Below are 25,181 nucleotides of genomic sequence, written 5' to 3' on the forward strand. Positions count from 1 at the left end.
ACTTACTTATTGCATAACTAACAATATCAAAATACAACTACCATCAGCAAGGTATGTGGGTAACTGTGAAATTATCTTGTGCATCCATATCCTGTCTGTACATCCCTGTCCGCATAGGCGTAGATGTCAGGGGGTGGATGCAGGGGACATGTCCCACTCAATAATTAGAGCACTGGTTCCCAACTGGTGGGTCGTGGGTTCAATCTGAATGGACCGCAAGTTACTCACAAATGTGTCAAGTTTGTAAAAAACACACTTTATTTTTTAAGTGCAATGAATTTCCAGCACAGAGTTTTTATTTTGAAATACCGTTTCCTGCTATAGAGTGAGTGACTTACAGACAGCTGCTTGATGGGGACAGCAAGCTAGCTCAACGACATGGCCATACACAAGTATGACACTGAATGTATTAAACTGTGTTGACCTTAAACTAATGACTAAGGAGACAGTCACTGAGGGTTTTTATTTCGACAAACATAGGTCCATTCTCACCATAAAGTGTTACAGAGATGACACAAAATGGTGCACAAAATTCACAACAAGGTGGAAAATTCAGTGTCTGACACTCAAAATTCCCTGGGGGAGGGCGTTCAAACCACCTGTTCCAGCCAGTGTTGAAAGGAAACTTATGCCCTAGCCTGTCAGAATAAATGATGGCTGAAGAACTAAAAGTACCACAATTTAACAACACTATGAGCAAAGGTTCTGCATTTTAAAGCTTTCAGTAAAAACACAGTATTATCAGCAAAAAAATAAATAAAAATAGATAAAACTATGCAGAGGACTGTTAAAGGGAGATATCACCCCAAAATAAAAAATACATATTTTGACTCCTGTAGTGGTATTTATCAATCTAGATTGTTTTGGTATGAGTTGCAGAGTGCTAGAGATACAGGCCCTAGAGATGTCTGCCTTCTCTTGAATATAATGAGACTGTCTCTTGCCAGAAATACTGACCGGGTTACTACCAAACTACATTCACTAACCATATCACCACGCAGAAGGAAGTGTGCATCTACTCATGGGCACGAGGCACATGCTCAGGTGAGCTAGCACCACTGAGCTATCTAACCGTACAGCTCCGCCGAAGGGGACGCGATCAATGTTTACATCTCGCGCTGTCACTAGCATGAGCCTCTCATGCATGAGTAGATGCACACTTCCTTCTGTGAGATGATACGATTGGCGGGTGTAGTTCTATGGAAAGAAAATAGTTGCTACATGAAACTGCTCAAAGCAATGTCTGTAGATTATCTCAACTCACTGGATTTTGATTTCTATTAAGAGACACTGCTGTTTAGTTTTTCAACTATATATATAAGTCGAGTACTGTTGAGTTCTATTATATTCAAGATAATGCAGACATCCCTATGGTCGATATCTCCAACACTCGCCAACTTACATCAAAATAATCAAGACTGATAAATAGCAGGTAAGAGATTATCATATATATTCAATGAACAATCTTGATCTACAACATAAGTAGTGACTGTAGTGGATTTGAAGTACAATATTTGCATTTATAATGTAGCGCAGTAGGTGTATAAAGTAACAAAATGGACACATGTATCAGTATGCCAAAACTCTTTTTATGTACAAATAAATGTACTTTTACTTTCCCATCATCATATAACTAGATATGTCATTAGAAAGGCCATATGAGGTGTCATACAGCCAAGATCTCTAAGGCTACCTGTCCTCAGGAGTGTTTGCTGGGCAGAATAAACAGTTTAATCTCACTATTATTACTGTATGATGATGAATGAGTGACTGCAGATTTAATTCTTCTAAATGATGACAAGTTTCACACCCAATCACATCTGACAACTCAGTCATCTCAGGCAGGTTTTCTGAGGACACAGGCTGTACTGTTAAACATGCTCTAATCTGAATCTGCTGTATTTATAATGTATTTATTTGTAGCCTGTTATATTGTATGTCTGTAGCTCAGCATGGCTTCACAGTGCTCGAGGTGCTCGTGTGTTTAAGGTACAGTATATTTGCTCAGTCAACAGCTATTTCACGCCACCAGTAAAAAGTTTTTTACATTTCCCTTTTTTAATTTCCTGTTGTTCTCCAACTTCCCCTCCGTGCAATCTCATAATAAGTATTATCTGGCACAGAACTGTGACACATCGATTCGGAGCTCCCCAACCTACCCAGCCCACAACACAATATGCTGAAAGGGAGAGAATGAATTTGAATGCAGGGGGCAATGCCTCAAAAGGAGGCCTTAATAAAGAGTGATACACACCAACGGAAAGTGTTAGAACACTGCCCGAGCACGACAAGCCGACCAATGTGGCGGGGACGACTTCTGCTCATTGATGAAAGTAAAATATATAAAGATGTAGCTCTGTTCCTCTGGTTATTGAGGTTTCAGTGACCATGGCTCATGAGGCTGCAGCTGGCACGGAGCAGCTCTCATCACTGCGGCGCTGTCTGAATGTTAATAGATTCGCACCCACTGGGTCTTAATGGCTAATGCCTGCCAATTCCCACATTTCCACAAAGACGCAGTGATGCAACAAATTGGAAAGACAAAAACAAACAGGGCTTCTTACTCCTCCAAAATATACGCAAAAATGCAGATATGTAAGGACACATATTATCTAAGTGTGTGCATTTTTGGAAACACTTTTAATTCAACCATAATATTGGTTTAAACCTTTGTTTTAGATATATATTGTGATTTTGTGATGCAAGGTCATGACAGCCGTTCATTCAGAGGTGATACATGTAAGGAACTGTATTTTTGTCACAATGCCAAATACACACGTCCATGCAAAACATGAAATAAAATGTAGACAACATTTCTGTGAGATTTTGAAATTGAGGCTGAGGTAAGTTATGACATACTTCCCTCTAACCTGCTGTCGAACATGTATAGACTTCGACTGAAGGGATGCTGACGGAAGTTTCTTCAGAAATAGCACCATCTAGTGGGTGCACGAAGACACATGTCTGTCTTTTGTTTAAACATATCAGTAAAGTTTTATCCTCTTTTTCATTTTAGACCATTCAGACTGTTGCAGGGAGACAAACTCTTGCAAAAATTGACTGCTGTCAAGCACAACTGTAGCCTTGAGCACAAATGCATACGAGTGCACCATGACAATACCTGCCAAGGGACACACCGGCATCTTGCTCACTCCTCTGATGTTACAGAAATGTCTAGGAGCAAATCAGTGACCCTCAGGCACAGGATTGCTTTTCTAACCATTACCCCCTGGCTATTATTACTGTATTAAGAATGTGCCTTATGGGCGGGAATTGCAATGAATAATTTATATGCATGCAAACCATTTTCTTGGTTTCAATACTAGATGTTAATGGTAAAGAATTCGTTGTACGTTATGCTTTATGAATGCAGCTACTCAAACATGACAATACTGGCAAAGACCAGTATGTTATCCTTTCCCTAGATGTAACTTGTATATTTCAGAGGGGAAATTAACAGGCAAAGTTACCTTTTTTACATTTTGTTCCCTACTAAAAGCTTTAAAAAGCACCTTAATTGAAGAACACCAATAAAAATGTAGGCAAAACTACACAGTCAAGCTCAGGCTGCACCTTGTGGAGGCCTAATCATGTGTATTTGTCGAATATGTGAAGGTTAGAGCTCTGAACCGAGTTGCTGAGTGGTCATTTTCAGCCTGCTGGGTCAGCCATCCCCTTGTTGTTGAGATTGATGGTAAAGTCAGAGTTACTGTGTGAGATGTTGCTGACAGCGTTTAGATGTGATTCCAGACTACAGAGGGCGTAGATGAATATAGGAGAGCTGGCATCACCAGTCGCCGTTTGAGATATGATTTACGAGAAGTGAATTTAATAACTTCCAGCTCAGTCGTTAGCGGCCGTGACAATGTTGCAAGGGCTGGTATTGTTTTCACCTTGTGAGTCTGGGAGGGTGTGTCATCGTGAAGCTGTTTGGAGTACTATGGCAGTTGTCTGTGGACACAATTTTGTCAGTGTGACAAAGGCGGCACCATGACACTTTACAGGTATGTAGTTGAGATCAACATGAGGGATTTAGTTTGAAAATGGGTGTGGTCTGACAAGGGGGCTGGAAATAGGGTGGTAGGAAGTAGGGAAGAGACCATTAACCCCTGCCCTGTATCTACTTTAAGCCACAAATCACTGTATCACAGCTGGAGTGATCTCTAGTTGTATTTGCCTCTGGTAAATGAGCGTGAGTATTACGACGTATGCCAAGATTTACACATCAGATCGCTGTATAAACATCCAATAATGAATATCTTCTTTACAGTTGGTTTTAGAGTATGCTAAGCCAGGTTCGTGCCAGGAATTGTCTGCCCCGCCTGTCTGCATGCAGTTCTTAACCTGCCCTACTATGTTGCACAACTACAAGCTAGGTTTTGATGCGTGTTGTGAAATTTGGCAGGGTGATTTTGGATTGGTTGATGTTCACACAGCTGTGGGTATGTTTACACGACTGCTAAAACTGATCATATTCTGTGGAAACAACAGGAGGTATCACTCTGGGAGGAAAAACAGAATAGCACTATTTTGTGTTTAGAGGATTTAATAGTTTTGTGTTGTTGTGCTCAGTTGTTCTGTAGGTGCACAGCTGGTGACACACTGACAAGTTACTCTGTACAGTGTCAATACAAACCAATATAAAAAGTGCCTGAGAAATACGGCTGGTAGTTTCTTCTGTCATCAATTGCATGTGCATTTAGAGGCTTAACTTTGGTTGTTTGCACTGATAAGTTTTGAATACTTAGCTGCTTTATAAGTGACAGGTAATTTGTTATAGTTATATGAAATACAACAATTGCGCCATCATTTTGGCAGAATTACAACAAATGTGCAGTGAAAACTAAACAAGAATCTTACTCAGTTTGGTGAAAACAACACTTAAAATGCCCTAAAATGCATTGTTTGGTAAAAAATAAATACATTTACCATCCCCAGTACAAAGTTCGATTTTACACATTCTTTCCTTTTGATTTTGTGCGCAAAATTAAAACCTTTTAAGTCTGCAGACCTTTCATAATCTTTTAATTTTATCTGTACTCCATGAGCACAATTCTGAAGCCATCACCTCAAATCATCGGATATGCATACTTCATATGTATATCCATTACTGTGCGCTCAGTTTTTGATATGACAAGCCCCAGTCCTGAGATGGATGTAGCTGCCGCTGTGGTGGTTTTGAATGTGTCACTGCACCCTCCTTTTGAAGCGGTCTCTCTGCACAGCGCGGGTCCTCCTCTGTCTCTCTGCAATGGTGGAGCTGAGGCTCTGTTTGAGGGCCGGAAGGACGACCCCAGACTGAGAGGGTCCAGACCTGGGAAAGGAAATATGTAGATTTAACTGAGAGCATCCCGACAAACCTCTATATTGGTTACAAAAGGCAGTACATGCAGTATTAAGAGGGTTTGAGCGACGTACGTTTTTTCTGGAAATGTCTGAAGACCAAGTTTTGGAAATTTCTTTTCCTCTGTAGATTTGCTAGGAAATACAAAAAAAGAAATCCTTTATCATTACTGTGCTATTTTTTAAGAAATAGACTATATATTGGAGAGGATAAAAATAATAATATTCTCTGTCACTTTACCGGGTCCCATCGACAAGGTAGGCCTTGGTCAGGATGTAGTTTTCTGGGGTGATTTTCTTGCTCAGAACAATATCTCTCAGCAATGCCTTCACTCGTATAATCTAAAAAATACAGAGTTGTCATGAAGTCATGAAATATTCCCACAGAACACTGAAAGGCAAATGTATTTTAGCTTGATGATGGGCACTTACTTCCTGAGACTGTAAGCTGTTAGCATTGTAGAGCTGCCGGATGATGACCTCACACTCCTGTAGTGTGGGAGCGCGTGGTGGATGGGAGGGATTGCTGTGAATCCGTAGAGGCTGTAATGAGGTGATGAGGCCCCCCTTCATCTCTGGGTCACGGTCCTGCCTGGCAGATCCCAGAATTTCGCTGGTTTGTCCAAAGCTGCTCAGTGACATGATATGAATTAAAAGCAACATACAAACTGTTAAAGGCAGGCTGGGGTGTAAACACCTGGTTGCTACACCTACAGCTACGGATAAATCTCAAACTGATTCACTGGCTTTGTTAGTACGACAAGACCTGGGACGGGTTGCACAAAACACCTTAGAATTTCTCCTTAAGTATGACACATAAGGCTTAATTTCTCCTTAGCTGAGGGACTTACACAGTGCACAGAATCCCTTAAAAGGTTTCCTTTGTTCAGGAAAAACTAATTCACTGTGTTTAAGAGATTTTACAGCGGTACAAGTTTCCATGGAGATTGTTTGCTTGGTCTCATGCTAGTGATGCCTGTTTTCATCTTACAGAGTTGGCTTATAGTTAGATAGTGAAAAAATGGCAGAAGAAAAGAAGACAAGAAAACCATATAGGTCAGAGGAGGACAAGATTATACTTCTAGAGGAATACAATCATAGCAAGCACAAACTACAAACTAAATTTGATCCCCAAATACCAGAAAACAGAAAACGATTGTAGAAGATTCAGTCACACCTAAAGCATAAAATCATCACCATAAACTCGGTCATGTTGCAGTTAAGATAGAGTCAGAGGTACTTTAAGTTTTTTTTTTTTGTTTTGTTTTTTTACCTTGCTTTGGTTGCTAAGGTCTTTTCTGCAACGGTCTAGGGATTCCTTAAGCATAAGACCACAACATGGAGAAAACCATAAATACTGAAGAGAGCATTTTTGAAGAAACCCTAACTAGGACTTTAAGGAAATTCTTAACTTTAGGTGTTTTGTGCAACGAGCCCCAGATGTACAACATGTTAGACAATAATTAGTACTTTAATGGACGCAGCTCTGGGGAGTTGTGAACTCTGGTAAGTTTATGGACTTGCAATGTAATTCTAATGAACCTATGACAAGAATGTCACTAGGTGGACATTTGTCAGTCACCTCTAAATGTGTGGCTTTAAGGGAAATGCCAGTGTTTTTGCAACAAATTTTGAAACTGGTCCAGCATTGAGAGACACCACTGAAGCTGCACTGATGGAACAGGCTGCAATGTAATCCCTACATTATCCAAGGGTGACACTGTAAGTGGGATTCTCTCATATGTTCCACTTCATTTCCATTCAAACTTATAATGTATATAACTATTCACCTTTCACTGGTCTATTTGTTATTTTGACCAAGTCTTGCTCAAGGAGAAGTCTCTTCTGAAATCTCTTGTAATGTGACTTACTGCAGGAAAAGCAATGGTGGGGATGTTAATGAGAGTTGGAGAGAGGACTACAGAGACATTTGTTGTGTTGGAGTATAGAAAGCCTAGCATAGTGTCATCTAAAAGATTTTCAGGGTCACAGCTGAATATTTATTTAGCTGATTTCGACAATGTGGAAAAGTCTGCAAGATTTCAGAATGAGTTTTTCCCTTGAGCAAGATGTGGTTACACACTCTAACAAACAGACCACATCAAGTGAAAGGTAAAGAAAAAGGTTTCATTTCTCTGTAGGGTCTTTCCCATAATGCTGTCAGACACTTAAAATAACAACCTGAGCCAGTCAGTGGTAAAAACAAGCACTTTTAGTGGACGTACATTAAACTACGCACCTAAAAAATATTGTAATGACCAAATTGTTCCTTTAAGCCAAACCAGGAAATGTAGCTGTAAATTTGACAAACAAATGTAATGTGGATACATCAGCATCTCTCTGTGTGGCTGTTTCACAAGGTGGCTGCAGGCTAACTACACACACAGTAAAATCAGTTGGGCCTTTGCATAAGCACACACTAAAACCCCTTGATAAGAATTTTTAAAGGAAATAAAACTCTGTGAGCTGGAAACGCCTGATTAACCATTCAAATAATAATGTGCACATAACTGGACCGACAAAATATGAAACACATTACGGCCACTTTAGATCTGACATTTAAAAGTCAAATGTGTTCGCCACTGAGTCAACAGCACTTTGTGAACCTGTTTTCTCCTTCTTCACACGCTGTAGCTGTGGTGTGCCACAGCATGTGGTAATTAATGCGTTGTGTCTGTGCGTTCACATCTTGTTAGTGTGATTAATGTTCCCATTGATGTCACTTTACATGTGCATGTCACATACTTTATGTGCTACAGTGCATTAATCAGTACTGCATGGTGTCTTTTACCTAAGTTGGAGCAACACATCCAGTACTATCGTGAGATGAGATTTGTTAAATCCTAAGTTTCTGCTTTATGTCTTAATTAAGGTTGAATGACAAAAATGTCCGAGCTTCTCTGACTGTCCTGGCTGCGTTACGTTAACAATGCAGCGAACTGTTTTGTCATCATATCCATGTTACTAATGATTTTGCCTCCCAAGTGCTGAACAAGAACCAGATGGAAATTCACCTCAGTGCTTGGTCCTGCGAGGGCCGCGTGTCCTGCAGTGGCTCCTCCAGGTAGAGTCCTGTACGGGCTTCACTTCCCTGAGTGGGTGGTCTAACGCCTCGTCGACTGTGTGGCATTCCTGGAAGAAAGAAGACCCAAGACAAAGATAGTAAGAAATTGTTAAGTGCTGTCTGTGCCCCTCAAGTTATTTGGCAGAATGAGTTTCACCTAATTGGCTCTAGCATGAGATACTAACAATGAGAACAGGGGTAGGAGACCTGCGGCTCTGAAGCCATATGCAGTTCTTTAGCCACTCTGTAGTGGCTATCTGTGGCTCAAAATGTGTACCATGTGTCTACAACCTGGCGCCTTTTTGTCCAAATTTTGCCAAACCTCAACAGCTGTGACTAGTCTTGAGCCTCCCTCGCTAAGCTTGCATTGGATTCCAAATCCATAAAAGTAAAAGTCTCAGAGGAAAATACAGAATTTAATAGAGAGTGGACAAATTACTTTGCTTTCACTGCCAATTTTGCAAAGTTAAAGTACCAAATAATCACTGCAGAGGAGCCAACTTGTGGTGAAACGTATTTTTGAATGCTAATTTAGACTTAATATGCAGTGTTACCATAAAACTCAAATATATTTTGCGGCTCCAGGCAGTTTTATTTTATTGTTTTGGTCACATGTGGCTTTATTGATAGTTAAAGTCGCTGACCCCTGAAGAAGAACATAGCCTCTCTATTGTGGGGATGCCTTCTACACTAACATTTATCAGCTGTCAGAGATTTTGCAATGATGTTTGTACATATGTATTAATATCACAACGTGAAATGACATGCCATGACTACTGCTTAAACTTTACCAGCAGGTCACAACAAACCAACACTACATCACACCTTACCTTTTCTGCTTGACTTGGGAGGCTCCATTATCAGCTTATACTGCAACTCTGCAACATCCACAATAAGAGAATTTTAGTGTAGTAGGGAGGCACATGAGAGGCACAATCTTGTAACACGGTCCCACATGTTTCCATGGGGGCCCTGGCTGCTGTGACAGATGAGCGGGGAGTCTCTTGGTGGGTGGTGAGATGCAGTTATATGGAACAGCATGTGAGCTGTTCAGTAAAGTGACACTGGATCTGTGTCCACCTCCCACTGAGAGCCCATCAAAACCCCAGCGTTGCTATGCGACCACGGTACCTAGATTGAATGTCTCTCTTTTCAGCACACTTTTATCAGGAGGCAGCCAGGTCTCTGTCATTTACTTAAATGTGTTAGACACAGGATGTGGAGACTACAACAGGTTAACGAGTTCATCTCTTGTAAATGCAAAATAGTGATATGGATTCTTTTGGGCCACTTTAGCACTTTCTTTTGGGGGATAATATCCCCAATATCTATCTATATATTGATGAAACACAGTATTGATCACTGAGCATTCTTTGCTGGTTTTGCACCTTAACTTTAAAATCCCTCCTGCAAAGTGAGAGTCCAAATCAGAGCACACATTGTGGTTTATTTTGCATACAATGAGTTTATTTTAATATCTACTTTGCTTTCTTTTCTCCCCTTTATTTCCTTTTGCAAGGCACTTTGTAACTAGCTACAGTTATGAACGTTCCTACTTCTTACAGTTTACTTTTTACTCTTCTAATATCAGCATGGTATAACATCATTTTGTGTGGCTAACCCCTGAAAGTAGCTCAAACTATTTTACTGGTTCCAGCAAATATGAAGGATTTTAATCATCCCAAATTAGCAGCTCATAGTGGTTTCTTTACCTTTATTCTCCCGTCTGAGATACTCTATCTCTGCATGGAGCTTCTCCAGGGTCTCCCTGTGTTGTTCTTGGAGGAACTGGATGTTTCTGTGCAGTGAAGCGACGCGGGGGTCCATGTCGCTGTGACAGGACACCTCTGCTGCTGCTGCTGGTCTCCACACTCCTCCTCTCTCCGCTGGCGGCGCCGGGGCGACAGGCAGCGGCTGCCGTTGGTTGGTCGGTAAACGCCGGGGAGAGCAGGATTTCCCGAGGCGTCCAACTCGGGTCCATTGTGGCAAATGCCGCACCGGTGGCAGGTTGTTACTTGACATTACTGTGGTTCGTTGAGCTAACGAACCATTTTAGCTTCGTTTGCTAGCAAGGCGGCGACGACTTGTTTCTGCACGAGCCAACTGTTGACTCCTGAACAAGCTAGCACTGTTAGCTTACTGTGTTTTCTCTTACCATTATACTCCAGTGTGGACAGGCCGACTTACATTGAGTTAATACGACACCAGGCTAACTAGTTTTCTAAAGTCTGTTGCTTGTAAACAGCTCAAGTACTCTAAATTAACTCTACTCTCATTTGACATGCGCGACACTCACACACAACGTTGCTGTGGCAACCAGCTTATTATCAGGGAGATTTCGCCCCGAGTACAGCCTGTCAGGTTGCACAAAGCCCCGCCCCCTTGGTTAAACAAGGCCGTTTGATTGGTGGAGCTTGTTAGTTTGAATTAATTGTAGTGGTTAAAAATTATTTCGGTAGTTTCGCAACTTAAATATATATATATTAAGATAAATGAGAAAATAATTAAATTTAATAAATCAATTTAAATCAATTAAATCAAATTAAAAGTAAAATAAAAGTAGATTACAATTAAATTAAATTAAATTAAACAAGGAGGAAACTAAGTACATTTACTCAAGTGCTGTACTTAAAGGGGAACACCAACCTAAATTACGAATTACAATGTGTTATTTCCATGACCGGGGAAAGTTCTGTCAATATTTGTGAATGTAAACTCTCAAAGCCAGAAACCAGAGGAGTAAGTCCCAAACTTGTGATGTCATGGGGTATCAAGTCTAGAGCTGCTTCAAAGACAGTGAATGGAAGACTGATTTCGTGGATCCATAAACCTTTTTTTTTTATATACCCAAATGAGCTTTATTTTACTGTAGTGTTCTCAGTTGTGAAACAGAAAACGGACCCAGAACATTCCTCTGAGGTGCTCTCAGTGGCATCCATGGCATCTTTTCTATGTCATTGTCTGTGGAGCAGTTCAAGATTTTATACCTTTAATATCACAAATTTGAATTTAAGTGCTCTGGCTTTTGGATTTGGGAGAGTTGTTTGCGTTAATTAATATTTTTGGACTGTCTTAGACCGTAGGAATAACGTATGAATTTTGAAAATGGGTGTCATTTCCCTTAAAGTACAATTTCAAGATAACTTATTTGAGTATTTACATTTTATGCTACTCTATACTCTGTTACAGTTTGGAGGGAAATATTGTACTTTTTATTTAACTACATCTTTAGTACTTGTCACCTTGCAGACTTAAAATAAAAATTGAATAAATTATGGTGTATTACTGGATTACAGATTAAGCCACCCATCAGTATATTAAATTGTTAGGATTGGCTCCACATGTACCTGCTGCAACATTTAAGTGACAAACATGTTTATGCATCAATAACTATAATCTAATACTGTAATAAACATTATTCTGAAGAGGAGAACTATAGGTGTAGATTTCAAGGGGGACATAGAGGACTCCCCTCTCAGTATTTGGTCCCCCTCATTAAAAACATGAAAGTAGGTGACGATTTTTGTTCTGACAAAATGAAAAACATTCACACCGTAAATTGATGCAGAAAAGGCAAAATTAGTGCATAAAAATAACCAGAATGTAGAATGCAAGTGGTCGACGCTTTACATTTTCTGACTGAGGACCCTCCGTTTCATATGTTCCCCCTCCAAATGTTAAAACAAAACCTACACCCTTAATGAGTACTTTCACTTTTGGCACTTAAGCACATTATGATGCTAATACTTTTGTACTTTTACTTGAGTATTTCCACAATGTAGTATTCCACTTTTACTTAAGTAAAATATCTGAATCCTTCTTGCACCACTGGTTGTTAAATATTGCATTTGATTCTTGGTACTTCAACAGGGAAGTGAAATTGATGAAAAGCAGTGGTGTCATGGAATTTGAGGAAACAAACAGTATGTGAAATGATGAGCTGTAATGTTGAGTACATGTGACTTGTAATGAGTTGTCTAAACTGTGCCAAGATGCTTTAAATAGACTTAATGTTAAGTCCCAGAGTTTAATTGGTCTTTGCAGCAGGTTTACTAGGTCAGTGCAGGACAGTCGCTGCATCTGCCTCACCAGCCTTCATTGTACTAACGAGGAAACAAAATTCAGTTCAGGTTCAGCCTCCATAACTGAGGTGTCACGACAGCAGAGGAAACTGGCTTCATCTTAAGACAAGTTACCTTTCCTTTCACTTTATTCATGTTGCAACTCTCAAACAGTAAAGGTTACATCACACACAGGGACACTGAGATAGTGTGTCTGTCATAGATATGACAACATTAAAATGCTTTTTGCAACAGTAAAGAGACAATATGGAAGATCAGCAGAAGGCCTATTCTTTGGAAATGTATAGGTGGTATGGTACTGTTCTCTCTCCATGCCTGCAGCGTCATATATATACAATAACAACAATAACTTAATTTACAATATTTACAGGTAATACAGAATCTGTAAAGTGAAAACACACAAAATGAAAACATTCAGGTATGTTCGTAGCAAACATACAAAAATAAAAATCCAAATCAAAGACAGATCTATCATGGGAGTGCAAACATTACACTTCATCTTAAGTTTACATGATACTTTGATCAGTAGCCCTGGAGCTGGTCAGGGGGGTCAGTGTTTTGCTCAAGGACACTTCAGCAGAGTGGATACATCTCCGCACTTCCTACACCAATCATTTCACTCTTTAATCATTTCAACTGCTTCACAAATTAACTCCTCCCCCAGATCCTCATAATTAGGATGGCCAATGGCAATGATTGTAGGGAACAATAAAAAGTGACACATGCATCTGTGTTATAATAAGATGTCATCCCTGTCTGCTACCTGTATCTTTCAAGACATCGTTACAAAGTGACTGAACACGACAGAGACAGAGAGGCTGTGGATGAGTTGACATTAGGAATGTTCACTCAAACAAAGAAACTTTACGAATCTGACAAAAGGCCATAAAGCAAATACACGTATATTTAGAGAAATCTTCACTGTGAAAACCTTTCCTCTCTTCTGTCCTGCTAACAATGCTACTATACTGGCTTCACAAAATGTCAGCCCTAGCCACACATCAACACCTTAATCTAAAATATGCACTTAGTCGCCATCTTAATTAACTTAAAAAAAAGCAGAGGAAGATAAACCTCAGGCACAGAAAGTTGTACTTGGTTGCACCTTTCCTCATCCACGCAGTTAAGCAAAATCAAACCATTCACATCTTGTTACAGAGCGATGTCGCTAGTTCTGTATTGAACACACCCCATTGTCCATTAATACATCAAACAGCATTCATACATGCATGCATGCACACCAAAGTTGACCCTTCCCATTGGCCCACAATTCAAGGGGGGGTAAAGGTATCCTGTCAGAGTGCGTGTCCGAGGTCAACATCAACAACACAAATATTTCAGGTAAAATCAACAGGTCACTTTTCAAATCTTGGAAACTGAACACAACCCAACCAACGCAAATCTTTTTTGTCAGCGTAAAGCAATTTTTCCATTTTCTTCTTAAAGAAATCTTCCTAAGGTTTCGTAGCTTATACCATCTCTTCGTCAGCATTCTCACATCTAACACACGCCGCCTTTTGACAGCAACTATAACACAACTAAAACTGCAATAAAAGTATGGAATAGAAATCTCTAAAGAAGGTTATCTACAAAAACTGAATGGTTCGATACAGTACTTCAACAGTGCAAAAACATTCAGACGTTAACCCCAGGACGAACCTAAATTTTAGTAACATTTGGCTAATATTAACGCTGCTTCTCTCCTGACAGACCTACATTCAAATGTGATTATACTCCAAAAATGATTGATTGATAACATGGAATCAGACAGAATATGGAATTGTGTGGGGAAAAAAATTGCCAGCAACAGCAGCACCGAAGCTTCTGTGTACCTGAAGAATACATCCCAGGTTATTGCAGCATCTTTAACATGATTATATCAGGGATGCTAACAGAGCAGTCGCAGTCTCTGGTGGATTAAAAGCTATGTTTTGCATGTAGCGGAGGGATAGCGAGTGTTTTCTGGACCCATTTTCTCCATCTTGTCTTAATACCTGCCACCATTTTAAAAAGAAAACCCCAATTACATCATTGTTAAAGTGACGGAAAATGGTCTTAAACATGAAGAATCGGTAAAGTATGAAACCCAGGGATCTTTTTTTCCAAACCAGCATAGTTGTCTACCATGAGTCTAAAATATAAGCTAACACAAAAACAACTACACTCTGTTTGGCAACAGTTTTGTGATAGTGCTTACATGCGTTTCCAGCCACCAACTGTATGTAGCATTACTATTTATACTTCCCCTCAGCAAGCAAGTAACAATTAGATAAATACCAGAACGAAATAAGCCCAGGAAAGCAAACAAGCGGTAGAAGACAAACATACATTTGATGAGAATGATACTTGGCCGTTCCTGCTCTTCATCAGCACACGTCCTTACTGTATGTAGGTGTACAGCAGATACTGTAGATTCCCTCCAGCGACTCATCTCGGTAAAAGATTTTGTCTATAAAGTTGCCTTTTGCGACTTGGTAGCGCAGATATTTGTCCATCTTATAACGCTATCTGTTATAGATAAGTATTGTATGTGGGTATGTGACTACTTGGCAATAATTGCTCTTGCAGGTGTTACACCTAGTGAGTGGAATCTTCCATTTCCAGCACCAGGAGCAAAGTCCTCTCACACAGATGTGAGCGCAGACATTCCTTCACTGCACAAGTGCTTCATGTCAGTGAAAACTGAAGCATTGCTAAGTGAAAACCATGAGATGTAGGTGGAGATTTGGTTTGTTGAGAATGTGCAGGGTGCAAATAACTGACATCATATCCACACGTCAAGACGCAGCGTGGGACTCTCAGACGCAGAGTCCTGACTGCAAAGCTGTGAGGCGGCGTTCGATGCACTCCTTACCTGCAGACACAAACAAAAAAGACAATGGGTCATAGGCCACATCCACATTAATATATTTCATTTCAAATAGGGTTGCAACTAACTATTATTTTCATTGTCGACTGATCTGTCGATTATTTCTCGATTAGTCAACTAATCATTTTATAGAAAAATGTGTTAAAATGTTGAAAAATGTCGGTCTGTCTCGCCCAAACCCCAAAATGATGTCATCTAATGTCTTGTTTCGTACTCACACCAAAGGGTTTTAGTTCACCGTCATGGGAGATTGTGTAAAGCTGCCAATATCTGAACATAAGAAGCTGCAATAAGAGTATTTTGGGGTACTTTTATAGTACTTTTCCATGAAAAAACGATTAGTCAACTACTAAAATAGTCACCGATTATTTAAATAGTCGATTAGTCATCGATTAGTCGACTAATCGTTGCAGCCCTAATTTCACAACAGCAATTTAAAAACGTTTAGGCACAGTTTCAGAAATAATCTCTGTCCACACCTGAAAGCACCGATCACATGACCATTTGCGCACACTGGGCATGCCTGTGCCAGTGTAAACAGGAAGCAGATTGTCTACTCTGCAACTGATTGCTTAGTTACAGAATATACTATGGAGCACAGAGATTTTCAAACTCGGACCGTCAACAAGGTGGAACTATTACTGAAAGTAGAGCAGCAATAATTGACAGGTTAATCGACTAAAAATCGAGAATTTTCTTAACACAACTTTCCAGCTTATTAAATACAAAGATTTTCTGGTTTCTTTACCCTTCTGTAATAGTAAACAGAATTATCTTTGTGATGTGGACAAAACAAGATATTTGATTGACAACTAATTGTTTAATCGAGATTATAATCTAAAGATTAATTGCAAATGAAAATATCATGAGTATAAGGCGGTCAAGGCAGTGAAAAACAGACTGGGAGTTACTACAAAGCAAAGACGAAGACACATCAGAGCAGTGCCAGCCAAGAAGCCATGGCAATGGGAAAGATGTATCCACACAAGAGGGAATAAATCACAGAAGGAATCTAGACCTAGGTGTGATGTTTTGACTCGACAAGCTGTGACTCATAAGACCCAATCGGAAGGTGACTGTGGGTGTCTGCGTCATCTTTTCAAAAAGTCTCTGTTTTGCGTTTGTCCGGACCAAAATGCCACCCTGATATTTTCAAACTGATTCAGGGTCACCAGCGTTTTCAAAGGTCTTTGTTTTAGCCGTTCCAAAATGCCAAGTAGTGTGAACACTAGGCGGAAACATAGCGATAATTATGCATTTTAAAAAGAAGAATATATTGAGCCCCATTTCCACCAAACACTTTCAGTATGGTACCTTTGGAACCAAAAGTAACTCTTCAGACATTCAAGCATTCATTTTATCACTGTATGGATGGAACGTTTAACACTGAAAAATCTTAATAGCAAATAGTTTTAAAACTATCATAGAAGACTTTTAGCTGCAGGAACATTGCACACTAAAATATGGTCAGTGCTGGTGCTGAGTGGAGACATCCCTTCTTTATGTGAATGAGCTGACAGACATACTTACATTTGCTAACACTGAGGATGTCGTCCTGTTCAGTGAGCAGCAGAGACAGGCCCTCCATCAGCAGGAGAGCTTTATGGTAACGCAGGACTGACGCTTCCCCCTGGTGGAACATCTCATCCAGTGCAGCAGTCTGAACCTGAGATGACACCAGGATGCTCGAATTCATATATGTTTGATTTTAGTTTCGATGAATGCTGCTGGGACATTGAATGAGCCTCAGTTTCACTTCCAACACTTGCTGCTCCAGAGAACAGTACTGCTATCATTAACAAACATTTGTTTTTCCTGCTTTGTGTGCTACTCTTTCCTGAACAAATAAGCCATAAGCCCAATTACTTCGGTGCCTAAACACATTCCTGTGAAAATAAAGCAATATTTTGAGAGCAAATGCTTGCAGACTGAGTATAAATGAGAAATGAGAAGAGATAGGTGGGCTACTTTTGCCATACATGCACTTCACTTGGTAATAATGTCTAGAGATAATTATTTGCTTGATGCCCACAGACAGAGTATCTGAACGATTACGCTGTGGCCTGAAGCTGGTCACTAACCCTCATCTCCTCCTCTGCTTCCCAACTGTCTAATTCCCCCCCGGCTCACCATCTGCACAGTGTGGCTGAACAGCAGCCGCTCAGCCGTGATGGAGGTGATTTGGTCCATTAGACGGTGCTTCCTGGAAAAGAAGTGCTCCAGACGGGTGCTGAGTGAGCGGCAGGACGTCACGCTGGACTTGTACAGCTCATTCAGCCTCCTCACTACTGTATACGGACGGAACTGTATGTTAATATGCTGCCATAAGCTGCGGAGTCTTTTAATAAACACATTAGACACCGTCCTCTATACAAAATAAAATGGCTCCTACCTTGTTTGACTGTGGAGGATGGGTAAAGTTTGCCCTGTTTGACTCGCTCCATGGCCGTGTGTAAGGCAGTGGACAGGAGCTCTGCAGTCTTCAGGTAGAGAACCAGCTGCTCTGCATGACTGAGGAGACAAACACACACACACAAAGTACTCAGTTATAATTTGACAAATGGACATGAAATACAAACAATGAAATGTTGAAGTTCAATAATGAAAGTTAGTGGAATATCTGCATGATAGATATCTTCTATCACTCCGAGTCCTGAGGACCAGAGTTGAAATTCTTCCAATTAAATTACACACTCTCTATTCTCAAACTCATCTGCAGTGTGTTTCCATAAATATTGAGGCCCCAATCAGACAGAGCATGTTTTAGCAGCACTGAAACAGCTTTTTGTTCTTGTTTTCAGGGAGTGTGAAGCATTTTGTACGCTGCTTTTGCCTTGCTGAGCACCTTGTGTTTTTCTGCTTTATACTCCTCACATTTTTGCAGCAGCACTCTGATCACCTAGAGATGAAGAAACTTTAACTCAGAGTGTATAAGTGCCTGATGTCTTAACGTTTCTTTCTCCATTATCCAGTCAGATGAACTAAGAGGCAAGCCTTCTGAAATGGCGATGACGAAGCCGTGTGTTTTTTTGATGTCACCCTACTATGCAAGCGGCAAGACATGTCTGACAAAATGTGGCCTCAACTACTTTCTAATCTTTTACCAACTGTAATTAGGCCCGATGACTGACAGCGAATTGTCAAACTGTCCCTAACTTCTCCTGAAAATAAGCTGTGAACCGACCATCATCCAGGTGAAGCCACCAACTGGTGGTGCTTCCTGTGATTTCTCCTCTTTCTAAGGGTCTCATGCACCAACACAGATTTCCGTTTCCCCTTGATCAACATGCTATTTGGAAACTGTGATGACCCCTCCGCTCCACTAGGTGTGCCTGTTTTCCTGGCTGTTCTTCCTGTTACAGCCACATGAGCCACACCTGGGCCTGCTGTGCTTTATGATATAAGAGCTCACCTCCTTCAAACATAATCGACGGCTTCCCTCACGCTGCAGCTGCTGTTCAACACGACAGTCTGACTTGATAGATATTTTCGCTGATTATAACACACATTTCATTTATTTTATTTTTCCCCAAACATGAGGCACATGCATGAGATCCATGCTGAATAAACTTTCTCAAAACTGGATATCCCCATCACTGCTATCAACAAAGACTCACAGCCGTAGTTGATGCGGCCTTACCTCCACTCTCGGCTCAGCGAGCTTATCTGATCAGCTACCAGGCTCTGCTGCTGAAGGAGGGAGGGATGAGAAATGTCTGCCTGCTCCCCTAACGCCGTGACCCCGCGGGCTCCAGCAACCTCCATCAGACAGCGGGCGAAATCCAACGTGAACCGCAGGCGTTGCACCGTGTCTGTGTGCTCCTGCTGCACTCCGACAGAGACGGGAAGAAAGAGAAACAGGGGGATGGTTCAGTGACAGAATTTTTTAACAGACAACATCAGAATATTTATTTTGCATTTAGTTTGCATTGGTGACAAGAACACAAGCATTAACAAGAAGTATTTTATTATTCCATTCTCAGATTCCACCTTAGGCTATTTCGCCACGATGACTTGAGCTAAAGACACTTTAACTACACTCTGCTCTCTTTTTCTCACACGCCACACTCTCTGGAGGGATTAATCATTGCAAGGTTCTGTGACAATGAACCCGTACAAAACAAAAGAAGTCGTTGCCGCATGCATAAATAGAACACACCGGATCCGGAGCTGTATGTGAAACCTGCTTCTCACCTCCATCAGCGTCTCCTCAGGCAGCTCAGGTGCCTCAAAGGTTACAGGGCCGCCCATGTTGGCTCTGATAGGATCAGTGAAACTGTAGCGAGGACTAGAAGGAGCCTCAAAGCCATCCAGATAGGTGGCTGTCTGGGGGTAGCGGCTTGTGTAGGAGCCTGCGGGGCTGACTGACGTGAACGAGCCTGCAGGAGTCAGAAAAAGAGATAGGAAAAAGACATTTTATTTATTTTATATTAATTTAACACTTGTCGATGACCACTGTATTGAGTGAAGATGCATTCCACTTGATGATCACCATCTGCCAGCAGCTACATGTTTTTTCCTTCTCTTCATAAATATTTTAAGTGCCAATTACCAATTGGAAAATTGTGTGTTCTAAAAACCAGTAATTTGGGTTATTACTCCCTAAATCTAACTACATCTCTTCACAGTTGGGTGCAATCAAAGAAAAAGAAAATCAACCTCTTACACTGACATTTAATTAAGTTTCCACATCATGGAAAATGAGAGTAATAGCTTCCCGGTGCGCAGAGTAAAAAACTAACGCTGCTGCGAATGCGGACTTTGATTCCTTCTTGCTGTAGAAGGGATGAGACAAATGACTTAAAGATTTAGATGTTAGGGTGAGCATGTCCTACCTGAGTATTTCCTCTGTCTGGAATTTTGAGGAGGGGTGCTGCCACTGGGAGGAGAGCCCACAGTGAAGACCACCTGTGCTGGGCTGATGGAGCCGGGTGCAAGGCCTCCCCCACCACTAGGGGGCACTAGAGGGCAGAAAAGAGCATTGACTAATGGTAGGGCTGTATGACAGTAGGGTATGTTCACATGCACACTAATATTCCACATTCTGAATTAAACATTTTTCCAAATGAAGCATTTTCTGATTCAGATGTGTGGGTATGCTGATTGTTCATTTTAGTCAAACCATACAGTTTGAAAACGAGGCGCGGCTCCAACTAGAAAACAATGTTTTGATGCATTGGATGTGCTGAATGTGCATATTAAGGCAGTACAGGAGGAGGTGCACATTAATAATCCTCCAGGACTGTAACATGCTCATGTTTAACCCAAACAATGTGTCATGTGACTGCAGTTGGTTCAGATCCAGGTCGGAACACCACAAACGAACTGCACTTAGGGGGCAAACGAACTTGAGTTCAATTGAACCGAACCAAAGAGGGCAGGTGTGGAAACCACTCTAAAAGAAAAGCCCACATTTCTGGTTGAAACGAGAAACACACCAACTTTTAAATATTATGAAAGACTTAGATATCAGCAGGATTTGGATAGGTGTAAATATAAGCCGACCGTTTCATTGAGGTAGTTGAAGGAATGAAAGAGGGAGGCTGTGATTGTACTATCAAACAAGTTCGAAAGAATCCTCACACAAGCAACAGCCATTACAATTTCCAATATTTTGATGTGATTAACGATGTGTTGAGGCACGTTAATCAGAGTATGCACTGCTGCATGTAAAGCAGAATATTAGTGGAATATTTATTTTCATAAGCCGTGTAAACAGCTTGGTAGGAGTATCAATTTTTTCGGAATAGGGGCAAAACCCGGAATATTTTGTGCATATAAACATCGTCAATGACCATTTTCATTTTCCAGTAAACACCAAAAACTGCTAAACTATATTTCAATACAGGCTCTCCATGTAAATAGCAGAATTAAAACTTAATTGGAATAGCATTGTGCCACATCTTATTCTCCAGTAATATATCACTGACTGTAAATAAACAGAAATCCCAAATACAACTGTTTAATAATGTGAATCGACAATCGTGCCTACCTATTATGTCTATGGCTTTATCAGAGGTCAGATTCTCTGTGCTGCCTCGATCACCCGCCGGTCCACCTGGTCCAAACGCAGCCATCAGCAGCATGTCAGACAGTCGACCGGCACTCTGAGACCTGCACCAAAGAGACAGGAGACAGCGACACAGAAGAGAGAACATGAAGAGATATGAAAATGGCAGACATCCTTGTTTAATACATATTTTTAGTTTTACTTAATAGCTCCCTATTTCCCTTCTTTCCTTTCTTCTTAACAGCCAATCTGCCCACTCCATTAAGTTCATAATCCCTGCCTCTTAACCTTGTTTCTCCACACATGAGAGGAATAAATAAAAGGGGCTGTTCGAATACTGCACATCTCCAGCTTCTATTTTAAAAAGCCTCATATATAACAAAAGAAAACCTTTATGTGATTAAGTTGCAAGGAACTGCTCAGTTTAAGAGGGAACAAGATACATTTCCAACTCTGAAGTAGTTTGTTTTCAACTGCAGGGTCACTCCTGTCTATCTTGTATCTGTAGGCAAACAACTCCTCCAGCAGCCACAGCATCAGCATGGTACACATAACCACCAGAAAACAACAGCAAATACAATATTCTAACCTTCCAAAGCCCTTGGTATCATCATTCAGTCTGTGGACGCAGTGGGCCGACGGGGTGACCTGTGTTAGTGCTTGTTGTCCTGCATCTCTGAGCTCTCCTGGGGCAGTCCTGCTGCAAGGGGAGCCGATGACCAAACCCTGTTGTGTCAGGAAGGTCATGAGATTCGGAGAGCTGGGAGGCTTGGGGAATTCAAATGGAGGGATGGCCTGAGGTTGGAGAGACGAAAGGGAGAGGAGAGAGGTACCAGAGGTTCATTCAGACTGCTTGGTAGTCTTTTCTTGTTCTGTGTATCTCCAGAGAATTAAACAAACACACACACATTCTTATCTGTCTTTCTCTAAAAGGCAAAACACACACGCAGCTGACTTACCCTGGAAGGAGAGCCCAGGATGGTGGGGAGGGGGTTACGCTGCATGAGCTCACTGAGCCTGGGTGAAGAGTGTAGAGGTCGGCCAGTCATCAGGCCCACCGAGGGAGCCCCCACAGGGTCTGAGTGCTGCTTCCTGATCTTCTGCCTGCCACCGCCACTGGCACACTCCAACAGACAGGGGGCGCTGTGGAGCCGTGAGCCCAGTCCTGCCGTCTGCGGGTGATGCTGAGGAGTCAGGCGGGGTTCAATATGCTGGGGAGCTGTGTGATAGACGGTCAGAATATTTATGCTTTTAGACAGCAGGTGGCATTGCAAAATAAAAAGTCATACAGGAGGAGAAAATAAGAATTCCAACAAGAGACAGTAGGGATGGACAAGTCCTGCTAACTCCCCCGCTGCCCTGCTGGCATGCGTGTCCAGACAGCTAAGAGACCGTGCCAACATGAGGAACTGGTAGTGAGGAGAGTGTTTGTGCACGTAGGAAGATGGTTCATTTGTCAACCAATAACTTTCAAATCTACTGACCTACTGGGCTGACTCTGAGAAACACTGGCAAGTGCTAACCACAACCGGATTTTGTCTGCCATTGATTTTTTGGGCAACACCACCTACAACAAGCCGCACACCTCTCTAGAGCTGCATCTAATCCTTACTTAGTGCTCTGTTTGACTGTTTTTTGATGAATCAATTTCACATTTAGTCTTAAAATATACAGAAATATATACTCTGGGTTCCCACGCGTTGTTAAACATCAAATTCAATGGCTTTTCAAGGACTTTCCAGGCCCAATTCCCTCAAATTCAAGGACATAATACGGCATAGTATGAGACACAGATGAAGGTTAATTACTGTTAGAACACTGAGAATTTTTACGAGAACTTGCAGACTTCACAGAAGCTCCAGACAATTAAAAAGAGGGGGTTGGATGTGTGAACACTTCTCTGTGCTGTGTTAGAGTGATGGCAGACTCTGTGGTCTCTTGCCTTCTCCAACACAACACAGCAAAACAATATATTGTGAAACTTGAGCGACAGAGATGGAGAACTTCTATTCTTGCACAACATTACCCTCAAATTCACAAACCATTTCAAGGACCTGTGCAAACCCTGTATATCTGAGAAGGAAAAATCCCTCTGGTATAGAGACAGCTGTGATGTGCATGTGTGAAAGTGGTTTACAAAGTGAGGAGCAGCCTCTGAGCTACCTTGAGGGGAGAGCTGGAAAGGTCTGGCGCCTCCCAGGGAGAGCCTGCGATTGGTGGTGACTGTGCCTTGCCCATAGGGTGGTGAAGGTCCGGTCCGACCAAAGCCAAGCGAGCTTCCACTGCTGCAACGACGCACCGGTGTCGACAGCCTAATAATATAAAGTTCATGAGACACTGCAGTCAATTTAAAAAACAGTGGGACTGATGTGTGTTTGATTGATGATTGATGGCAGACCGTGGTGAGCCGTCCTGTTTGGTGGAGTGGAGGTTCTGCTCCATGCGCTGGTAGTTCTGGACCTGGGTGGGGACTGGGATAGGCAATGACTGACCATGGTTGCCATAGCTACCCCCGTAGTTACTTCCCGAGAACTCGCTGGGCCTGCCAACAACAGTGAGAAGAACAGAGAGTGCCGAGGGAAACGGTTAGACAACCCATGAGACGGTTATAGTGTGTGTGTGGACACAGAAAAGTTTAACACGTTCAACAGGAACGAGTACACCAAGTATTTCAGAGAAGAACGATTCTGTTCACCATAATACTGCCACACTTGTACGCTCTGCGATGTAAAAACAAGCATTACATTGTGTGTTCAGATGACATGAAATGATCTGAGGTTAATTAAAGAAATGAATACACCAGATATCAGTGAATTTAATCGACTCCACCAGCTACTCTGGGCACTGCTGCTGCTGCTTCTTCTACCACTAACCAGTTCCCTATTTTACAGTGTCTTGCGGTCTGAGCTACACAGCACGACACGTATCACTACAACCAAAAATTCAGCTTTGTCTGTTACCTGACAGGACTTGGAGACCCGCTGCAGGAAGGTGAGTGTGGTGGTGTTTTGACTTGGCTACACAGGCCAGCAGAAGCCAGAAGAGAGCTGATTAAAGAGAAGGGAAAGAGGAGACACGTTGTCAGGACTATACCACAGAGCTATACTGAACACATCATATTTTTCCTCCTTTATCAGCTGTATTCTGTAACACTGTCACACAACTACATTAAATATGGTTGATATAGATAAAGGAAATCTATGAATAAGCAATCTGTGTGTCGTACCCGCTGTTCATGAGGCTGTCCGGCAGCACTTTACTCTCACATGTCAGCTCTCCCGCTGCAAAACCAGGAAATACATTAGGCACAGAGACTGAAAAAAATGACAGAGAGAGGATATCTGGATAGAGCAGAGCTCCAGTCCATGAAAAATAAATAAAAGATGACTTGTGATACTTGAGCAGTAATCCTACAGAGCTGGAACCAAGGCTTCGGACTATGCACAGCTGCATTTGATACTTGGATAGAAGAGATGTTTCCTTACTGGTGAAGTGAGCAGGCACAATGACAAAGTCATCCGTGTCACAGGAGGAGGAGTTCTTGCTGCTGCCGCCCCCTCCAGACGAGTCCTTGAGGAGAAAACCAGCAGCCTCCTGGGTAGGGGAGGCCAAAGCTTTGGCACGCATATGCTGAACCTCAGCAAGAGACTGCTGCAGAGACAGAGAGTGGTACACAAGCTAAGAACAAAAGCACAAAGGATATAATAACAGAGCAAACTGTGTGGGAAGGCCAAATAGATGTTGACTGGACATAAAAACACAGCCTCATTACTCAGGTACAGACGGAGGAGCAGAGAGGAAATAATACAGGAA

General features: G+C 41.6%; 2 protein-coding genes across 3 annotated transcripts in view; both read right to left on the minus strand.

Moving 5' to 3' along the window:
• Positions 1 to 418: 418 nt before the first annotated feature.
• Positions 419 to 10,709, minus strand: si:ch211-222n4.2 (uncharacterized protein LOC101885505 homolog). 2 transcript variants are annotated; one of them, XM_050053585.1, is made up of 7 exons: positions 10,120 to 10,709; positions 9,238 to 9,285; positions 8,358 to 8,475; positions 5,776 to 5,971; positions 5,585 to 5,685; positions 5,419 to 5,478; positions 419 to 5,314 (listed from the first exon to the last, which is right to left on the minus strand). In XM_050053585.1, exons 1-7 carry the CDS (start codon positions 10,427 to 10,429, stop codon positions 5,188 to 5,190), a joined length of 960 nt encoding a protein of 319 aa, XP_049909542.1. In that variant the 5' UTR covers positions 10,430 to 10,709; the 3' UTR covers positions 419 to 5,187. The 2 variants fall into 2 exon arrangements, with proteins under 2 accessions (XP_049909542.1, XP_049909543.1); XM_050053586.1 differs by lacking the exon at positions 9,238 to 9,285.
• A 1,890-nt stretch (positions 10,710 to 12,599) lies between these two features.
• The window catches only part of ulk1b (unc-51 like autophagy activating kinase 1), a 33,491-nt gene continuing 20,909 nt past the window's right edge, over positions 12,600 to 25,181 (minus strand). Inside the window, exons 13-27 of the mRNA XM_050053579.1 lie at positions 24,854 to 25,019; positions 24,595 to 24,649; positions 24,329 to 24,415; positions 23,767 to 23,910; positions 23,532 to 23,680; positions 22,328 to 22,587; positions 21,958 to 22,163; positions 21,351 to 21,472; positions 20,194 to 20,319; positions 19,553 to 19,737; positions 18,999 to 19,183; positions 17,751 to 17,869; positions 17,489 to 17,646; positions 16,889 to 17,024; positions 12,600 to 15,343 (exon numbers count right to left, since the gene is read on the minus strand). Coding sequence (XP_049909536.1) covers positions 15,288 to 15,343; positions 16,889 to 17,024; positions 17,489 to 17,646; positions 17,751 to 17,869; positions 18,999 to 19,183; positions 19,553 to 19,737; positions 20,194 to 20,319; positions 21,351 to 21,472; positions 21,958 to 22,163; positions 22,328 to 22,587; positions 23,532 to 23,680; positions 23,767 to 23,910; positions 24,329 to 24,415; positions 24,595 to 24,649; positions 24,854 to 25,019 — 2,154 coding nt within the window. The 3' untranslated portion in view covers positions 12,600 to 15,287. The remainder of the gene's footprint in view (positions 15,344 to 16,888; positions 17,025 to 17,488; positions 17,647 to 17,750; positions 17,870 to 18,998; positions 19,184 to 19,552; positions 19,738 to 20,193; positions 20,320 to 21,350; positions 21,473 to 21,957; positions 22,164 to 22,327; positions 22,588 to 23,531; positions 23,681 to 23,766; positions 23,911 to 24,328; positions 24,416 to 24,594; positions 24,650 to 24,853; positions 25,020 to 25,181) is intronic.

The sequence above is a fragment of the Epinephelus moara genome, chromosome 9, assembly GCF_006386435.1.
Source record: "Epinephelus moara isolate mb chromosome 9, YSFRI_EMoa_1.0, whole genome shotgun sequence".
NCBI classification, from domain to species: Eukaryota; Metazoa; Chordata; class Actinopteri; order Perciformes; family Serranidae; genus Epinephelus; species Epinephelus moara.

Excerpts from the sequence above, each read along its gene's own strand:
- si:ch211-222n4.2 (XM_050053585.1), bottom strand. The coding sequence starts at position 10,429 with ATGTCAAGTAACAACCTGCCACCGGTGCGGCATTTGCCACAATGGACC. Across the intron at positions 8,476-9,237 it reads TCCCAAGTCAAGCAGAAAAG|GAATGCCACACAGTCGACGA; the intron begins GTAAGGTGTGAT and ends TCTTTCTTCCAG. Across the intron at positions 5,972-8,357 it reads TCGCAGGACCAAGCACTGAG|CTTTGGACAAACCAGCGAAA; the intron begins GTGAATTTCCAT and ends GTCACTGAGCAG.